General features: G+C 45.5%; 1 protein-coding gene across 2 annotated transcripts in view; it reads left to right on the forward strand.

Annotated features, from left to right (window-relative positions):
* Positions 1 to 1,992, forward strand: part of LOC144947538 (papilin-like) — a 42,806-nt gene extending 40,814 nt beyond the window's left edge. For both annotated transcript variants that reach the window (XM_078876760.1, XM_078876761.1), the window contains one exon: positions 1,427 to 1,992. In XM_078876760.1, coding sequence (XP_078732886.1) covers positions 1,427 to 1,572 — 146 coding nt within the window. In that variant the 3' untranslated portion in view covers positions 1,573 to 1,992. The remainder of the gene's footprint in view (positions 1 to 1,426) is intronic.
* The last annotated feature ends 6,522 nt before the right edge of the window (positions 1,993 to 8,514 follow it).

The raw sequence follows: 8,514 nt of genomic DNA on the forward strand, positions 1-8,514 counted from the left end.
GCCATACATGGGGGAGTTCACGACCAGCGGGGGTTAGTACTGAGTCAATGGCCAGGAGTTGCTGTTGGAGTTGCGGTGGAACTCCACTTGTCCTTGACTAAGCGAGGGTGGGGGCCAACTTTACCGACCCTATCTGGAATCTAACCGATAACCACGGGGAAGCTTTCACGAGTAGGACACCCCCCCCCCGCCAACTCCCACCGTCGGACTGCGCCCCTGGCCACTGAGCATGCGCTGTGGTTAGAATGGTGTTTTCAGTTTTACATGCGGAACTTTGTACAAAGAATATAAACGACCTCTGCGATCTCGGTGTGCATTAATGCGCTCAATGAAGTGACTTCAGAAATAGTTCTGTGATCTCATCTTCTGGGGGCAATTATCAGACAGGGCACTAACCGTGCGAGCGGTGAGAATACTAAAACGGACTTTTCTTTATCTAATCACGCAATGCAAATGAAATTTATTCACACGTGACTCATCTGGTTTGCGGTGCTCTCATCAGTGTGTTGAGTCACTGCACGCTGTAAAATATAAAAGCGCAGCCCTGCAATTGCTCGCTGACATCATTGCTGGCGGAAAGGCCGCCACCGGAGGGAGCTCTAGATAACCACTCTGGTTGTGTATTTTGACCTTCTCTTATACACTCGTCAGATGTCTTGGCATAGGAGGGAGTACCCATACGTTACCCCACCGCGTGCGACCTGCCAAACGACTGTGGTTTATCTGTTCATACTGTTGGGTGGGCATCGTCGGGGGGGGGGGGGGGCGGGGCGGATTCGAGATACTTGCACCGTTCTTTCCACTACATGCATCGACACAGTGACTTCGCGCAAGGGGGCCGTCTAATTACATTCACAAAAATCCACCGTTTTACACTAAGTGGCGGTGACCTCCCCACGTCGCTTGTGCCAGTGCACGGTGTACCTTGAGGCCACGTGAAGTGTTCAAGGCTCGCAAGCAGGAGGTCGCGGAACAGACCCAAGTGCCATGGGTTGACTGGTCGAGATGACTTCCAGATGCACACTACACTACAACAAAGACAACAAAGATCCTCAGTGTATAGCTTTAACAGACTCTGAGGGCAAGTGTTGTTAGCGAGCACCTATGAAGGCCGGCACGGCACACGAGCGGGGTGGGTGGCCAGCACCACGCCCGACCGCCTTTGTCTCTCCAGTGGCGATGTTTACACACCACACCAGGTACTCATTTGAGGCTGAGTCGACCTAGGGTAGGCCCAGGACCGGTTCTTATAATCGTCACTGGTTTTGGCCGTGAATCGAACCGGGGTCACCATGTTCGTAGCGCTACACCACCGCTCCCCACACACACACACGCACGCAAACGCATACGTACACACATGCGCGTGGATGGTTACTTTAACCTCAACGTTTTCTGTTTCTTTCCTTTCCCCCCCCCCCCCCGGAAGATATGGGAGCCTCAACTTCGATGATCCAACCCAGAGGCAAACCAATGTCCAGCCAGAAAAGAGCGGGCATGAGGACCAGCGAGTGGAGCATGAAGCAAAAACAACTTCGGAAGAACGGCGAACGAGCAGACCGCACGGAGCATTGAGGGCAGAACTGACAAGAGCACGCAATTGCAGCGCCGTCTGTAGTCGCGAGGTCGGTTGGGTTTCATAGCTAGAGGCACCGACAATATATTTTACGTACTTACTTTTTTTGTTAACCCGCTTCAGCAGTTTAGTTTGCGCCGGTGGATCTCAACGGAAACGAATGGGGCTGCGTGTGGAAGGAAGCGACTGCGTCGAAGTGGAATCACCGATGTTTATGGTTCAGGCGGCTGATCTCCAGTTAACTCACTTTTAAAGTCACGCGCCCGTTCTTATTAAACGCAACACGCCCATCCCTCGCATCGGCATCTGCCGTCTGTAATCGTCACCAAACACTACTATGGCTTAACGACACGACGAGTATTACTCACATCGTATTTTGTTTGTCGTGTTCGTCTCATTAAAGAAAAGTTGTTACGTGATTTTGTTGTTTTGTTGTTATACGCTTGCACAAAATACATTTTATTTTCACACTTCAGTAATCGATGCACTACATTTTTCTTCTACTTTTAAATAATAAAGGGCACTTCACCAAACGCCATTACAACACACGTATCATTGGACGTACGGGCCAACGGTGTCTGTGTCGTAGTCAACTGCAATGCTGTGGCCACGCTTCTCTCGTACGCGTGGGTAATTTTTTTCCCCTGCTCAAATAAGCCGCGCTCACGTGCAGTGTGATTGCTGCTCTCAATCGCAATGTTTGGGAGTCGAATCCTGTTTTGGTGGGTCCGGGGGGTGTGGGGTTTGGGGCTGACTCGGCCAATCATCCCGCTCTCTTAGAGTCGACTAAATGAGTAACCACGGGGTGGAGAGGTCAACAGTCGTCTTGTGGATGTACTCGCCCTTCCCCCGCCACCATATGAACGCGGAATTTCCACCGCCAGGCTTACACCATTAAACAGTAGAGGAGGAGTTGCCCTCCGTGCTCATCTGAAAAGGAAATTACTTCGACTTTAAATTTTTAGTCTCGATGTGTTTATAGCAAATCCCCAGTGTCCAAAACATGCCATCAATACAGCGAGATTGAAAGCGTGAACGTTAATTTGTGTATTCTAATTTTGTCTCATTAGCTGCAACGTTTTTTTGTTGGAACCAGTGCCAGCGTAAGTAAGCACTCCTTTTCTTAAAAAGAGAGAGAGGACATAGTCATCCTCTCAGCCGACAAGGGCAATGCTACTGTTATCATGGATAAAACCACATATAACAACAAAATACAGGACCTTCTTAATGACAGCAGTTACACCAACATTAACAAAGATCCTACCAACCGCCTGGTTCCAAAAACCAACAATATAATCAACAATTCGACTTCTCTAAACGAACCATTCAAGGGGCTCTCTCTGCTGCTAGACCATCCAGATTATATGGTCTTCCAAAATCCATAAAGAAGGTTCTCCACTTCGGCCCATCGTTTCCACTATCACCTCACCTATCTACAAACTGGCCCGTTTTCTGTCTGATACCTTGCTTCCATTCATAGGGCAAGACTACCTCAGCAGTACTTAACTCAGCTGAATTGGTCTCTCTAATCAAGGGCATCTCACTGTCTCCAGATGATTTGCTTGTCAGATTTAATGTAGTTTCTATGTTCACCAAGGTTTCTGTACCTGACACCTTAGCAATAATTGAAGACTTGGTCCAACATGGACTGAATCCGGATGTACCAACTTTGGTTATAGACTGCCTTACCAACACTTACTTTACCTGGAATTGTACTTTCTTCAAACAAAATGAAGGTACCCCATGGGTTCCCCCTTATCACCAATGATAGCGAATGTTTTCATGGAGAAATTTGAAACAGATGCCATCCAACATCCACCCTACTTCCTTTCTTGTGGAAGAGATACCTAGATGATACTTTCGTCATTTGGCCACATGGTCTGCCAGCATTGAACCAATTTCTCAACCACATCAATTTCATACACCCATCCATCAAATTCACCATGGAAGTGGAGAAGGATGATAAGCTACCATTCCTGGATGTTCTGTTTGAGAAGAACCTTGACGGCTCGTTGGGACACTCTGTCCACAGGAAAGGCACCCACACAGATTCCTATCTAAAACCTGATTCCCACCACCATTAGGTCCAGAAGAATTCCCTCATCAAAACACCACACCATGGGACCCACTGGATCTCCGACCAACACCACCTAGCCAATTAACTGTAATACGTACACCAAGCCCCCAAGATGAATGGGAACTCAGACCACAGTATCCGCAAAGCTGTTTCTCCAACCATGGGGAGACAACCATCTAAGGACCCAATCAAAATCATCACCTTGCCATACTTAGCAAGTGTTACCAAAAATATTTCCAAAATCTTAAACAAACACAAGATCCAGGTCCGATTCAATACAGGGCACAAAATCTGTGATCTAATCCCATCTGTGAAGGATATCATTCCTGACATGCAATACCCTGGAGTCTACAAACTGAGTTGTACCTGCGGTAATAGTTACATTGGGGAAACGAAACGACATGTCTCGGACTGTGTTTGCGAACACAAGGCAGATCTGTAACATAGCAGAACCAATACCTCTGCCGTAGCTGACCATTGTTATAACGCTGTGGGCTCGCATGATATTGTTTCTTCCGAGACCAAGGTACTCTGCAAACCTTCGGGCTACTATCAAAGGTTTGTTCATGAAGCCATCCAGATATATAAACATAGACAAACTTCAACCGAGAAGATGGATACAAATTGAACAATCATTGGAAGGATGTTATCAACCAGGTAAAACCTTAACTGTTTATGGTTGTTCCATCGTACCTGCCGGTTTACTAGCACATTTTTATCTGTTCATCTCCAGCTTCCAACTTTTAGCCCCGCCCACTTTCCCCCCCCAGCCTCACGTCCTCTTCCCCTAGCGCTCACGCGGCCCCCCTCCCTCTACCCCGCACCCCCCCCCCCTTTCTCTCTCCCCCTTGCCTCTCCAAACGCAGCAACATTTCGGTGATTTGAGAACGGCTCGCTGATGTTGTTATTTATTTATTCGCTGTTGATACGCTAAACTCTGCCACATGCACACAGAGAGAAATGCGCGTGTGTGAAACAATTTAAAACCCTTAAATTCACTCAAGCAACGATTATCAGAGTAAAAACCCAAACACGCACGCGCTCATTCAGCATCGCCCTCCTGCTTTAACTCTCAATGATGTCCTAGAAAGTAGGTCCATTGCCTGAAACGTCGTTTAATATATGTGACCATTAAGGGCCATGCGGTTTTATTTGACGAACGCGTTGAGTGATTTTGTGACAGCGAGAGAACGTCCCACATGACCTGGCAGTACTGATCGTGCATTCGTGCGTTTGACCTCGCTCTGATGCACGTGAGTGCGATACCTTGCTTGTTCTTGGCTCTGTATCAATGTGTTTTACGTGGTATATAAATGTAAACCGTGTAAGATGTAGATTTTAATATTTTATTTGGTGTGATTAGATGTTAAATACCTCGCCTGGTCTACAGGTGGTTGTGAGTTTGATCCCGACCCTGACGTCTATTAAGCCACTGCTATACATTTCCACATGATGATAAGCCACTTCGGTGAGCTATCATCTGTGATGGCCACATCGTTTTTGAAAAAGAGCAAGGTAGCTCATCAGGACTTGCCTGGTAAAATAAAATGAAAATATAGTCCATAGTAAATATTTTATTGAAGTTTTCACGTATGTGTCATTTGATACCCTGGACACAATTGCGAAGGGACGTTCCAGTTAAAACATTTTAACCATCAACATCCTGTGAGCTCACAACATCGGTGATGAACAAGGCAGTGAACATTACTTATCACGAGGTTAGAAACCTCACGATACACTCCGTGGAAATGTGCTCAGGTGGTCAAGGTCATAGACACAAGCTTCGTATCGCACGCAGCTGTCGAGACGCAACGTGAGACACGTTACACGGTCGGCTTTGACCAGTTCCAGACGGGAGCCAGGTCCACTCGTTACGCTCTCAGTGGGAGCCGCGCACGCCACGACTCTCAGTGGCTTCTCACCGATAACCGCTCGCTGTGGCTGAGAGACGCTGTTCCTGGAGCGCACACGGCGGCGGTGTGAATGCAACAGGAGCGTTGCGATTTATACAAAACCCAGAGTGGCCAGGCAAATGGTGATGGTTTGTCCCTCGGGCTGATTTCGTCGGCTATGGTGAGGCTCTGTGGGTTTCTGCACCAAACCGTACATTGAAAAAACATTCTGATTCAAGATTTTAAACGAATTATGTCGTCTCTTTTATTGCCATTTATTTGTTCAGGATTTGTTTTAGTATGGTTTTTAATTGTTCTGAAAAATGTATCAACTTAATGGTTTTTTCGGTAAAGTCACGTAGAAATAAAATAAATAAAATAATAGAATACGACCTTTCGATTGCAATACAAGCAATCATCATCAGGTACGAATGTGTTGTCTCTCTCTGCTTGTGTGTCTGTCTTTGTGTGTCTGTGTCTTGTCTCTCTCTGAAAATTCACACTTAACTTCTAATTTAGATATTTTTGGAAGAATATAAGAAATCAGGCTATGCGTTAATTGTGTGTTGACCGACTCTCTGTGTTGCATTGCATTACTTTCCCAAATTTTACTAAGTTTGTTTTATTAAGTTTTATTCTCTCTCTGTGTCTCTGAGTTGTCTCTCTAGTACTTCCTGCAGTCACGAAAGCTCCACATCTCTCATTGACATGCTAATTTCTCCACCGCCCCCCCTCTCTCTCTGCCCCCCTCTCTCTATTTAAGGCCTCGACACAGAGGCGTTGTTTCTCTGTGTGTCTCTGTGTGTCTCTCTCTCTGTGGCTTTGTGTTGTCTCTCTCTGCTTATGTGTCTGTCTATATGTCTCCATGTCTGTGTTTTATCTCTCTCTCAAATTTAGCAATCTTTGGATGAATGTAATCAACCAGGTAGGGTGTTGACTGTTATGTTATCCGACTCTCTGTGTTGTATTGCATTCTATTCCTAAGTTTACTCGTTTTTTTTTCTTATTCATTCGTACCTGATGATGATTGCTTGTGTTGCAATCGAAACGTCATATTCTATTATTAAATGTATTTTCTTAATACGTGACTTTACCAAAAAAACCAATAAGTTATTCCTGCAGTCACGAAAGCTCCAAATCAAGTTTATCAACTTAATATTTGTTCATTATTTGACAAATAATCTCTCCAGTTCATGTGTAAATGGGTGATATTCTTCAGATGCAATTTGAATCATGTTGGTAGGTGGGTAATCGGGTGAGAGGGTGGGAGGATGATCGTGTGCGTGGGTGAGTGAGTGAGCGGGTGGGCAGGTGATTAAGTGGGAGGGAGATCAGCCAGGAGTTGGCGCTTGAATAAATATGAGGTGGAATGGTGAGTGGGTGGACAGGTGAATACAGTAGGTGGGCGGGTGGGAGAGTGTGAGGATAGGATAATTAACAAGTGAATGAATGAGCATGTATCGGTGTGGGCAGGCGGGTAGGAGGTAAAGAGGTTGGGTGAATGGGTGGTTTGGATGAGTGTGTGGGGGATCTGGAGTGCAGGTGGGAGGGAGGGGCTCCAAATGGCTGGGGGGTTGTGGGTCAGGGAGTGGCAGGTGTCGGGTCAGAGAGTGTTGAGTGCAGGTGAGAGATCGGTGTCTATTATTACCAAGCGTAGTCATTATTATTATTATTATTATCATCATCATCATCCATCAGTCAGGATCCATTCATTAGCATAGCTCACGGTGACGAGGAACAAGTAAACCGACTGAGAATGCAGCTATAAATACCACGAGACGCGCCATGGAATGTGGCCCAAGGCTACAGACAGCACTTACTTGTGAAGGCGTAAGCAGTAGATTTATAATATGAAAAAACAACAGTAACTATCTCAAACATGCCTGTTAACACAAGTCAGTCAGCCTCAGCTCTGAGAGAGACACAATCACAGCCTGGATGACAATCTTGAAAATAGATTTTCAGATTAAATGTTTTATTCATCCAGAATACATTGACCCTTGACACAGAATACAATATGATTCCAATTCACAGGTAACCCAGAACAAAATCAAGTCTATATTTCCGCGATCTAACCCAAGAAACCTTTATTATGGAAAATATTGGTCGCGAAAGCTTCCGTGTTAAAGTCGATTTGTTTAACCAGGTGAGAACTCAAGAGACCAGGATGAGTCTCGTTTGCAAGAGTGCTGATAGTGATGCTGCTTCTGCTACCGATGATTCTGTTACTGTTACTAATTATTATATTATGGCTGATGCTGCTGGTCCTACTCCTGTTGATGATAATGATTATGGTAATGGTGATGGTTCTGCTGCTACTGTTGATTATGTTACTGCTGATAATTATTTAGTATTATTGATGCTGCTGGTCCCATTCCTGAAACTGATGATGATGCTAACGATGGAGCTACCACTGCTGATGCTGTTGCTCCTGTTACTAATTCTGCTGCTGATGGTACTTCTGCTGATGATGATGATCGAGTTGAGTTGAAGTTCAGTTCAACGAGGTGAGAACTCAGGAGATCAGGATGCGTCTCATTAACAAGAGTGACCTGGATCACAAAAGTGAAAAATAGCAAAAGAAGTCAAACCCATGCCAGCAATGGAGCAAATAGAAATCTCACACACAGCCCAGAACACAATGCGATTAACGTTCACACAATTACACAACTGGCACAATATAATCAATGCGTCTCAAATAATCTACGCGTTGCTAAACAGCCTGCGATTTGAGGTTGGGTTCAAACCGGATTGGTGTATCACGTTAGGAGATGTTAACTCCCTCGCTTTGTATGCAGGAGGTTGTGGGTTGATTCCGACCCTGAAAGCTGCTGTATATTTGGAGTTTGCGTTGTTATTATCCCTGTAATACCACACAGTGTCTGTGTGTTATTAATGCGTGTTGAGACAATATTAGTCGTGTTGTAGTGTAAGGTAGATCTTCACTGTAGATATATATCAGGCGCTTAATT

The sequence above is a fragment of the Lampetra fluviatilis genome, chromosome 45 (assembly GCF_964198595.1).
Source record: "Lampetra fluviatilis chromosome 45, kcLamFluv1.1, whole genome shotgun sequence".
NCBI lineage: Eukaryota > Metazoa > Chordata > Hyperoartia > Petromyzontiformes > Petromyzontidae > Lampetra > Lampetra fluviatilis.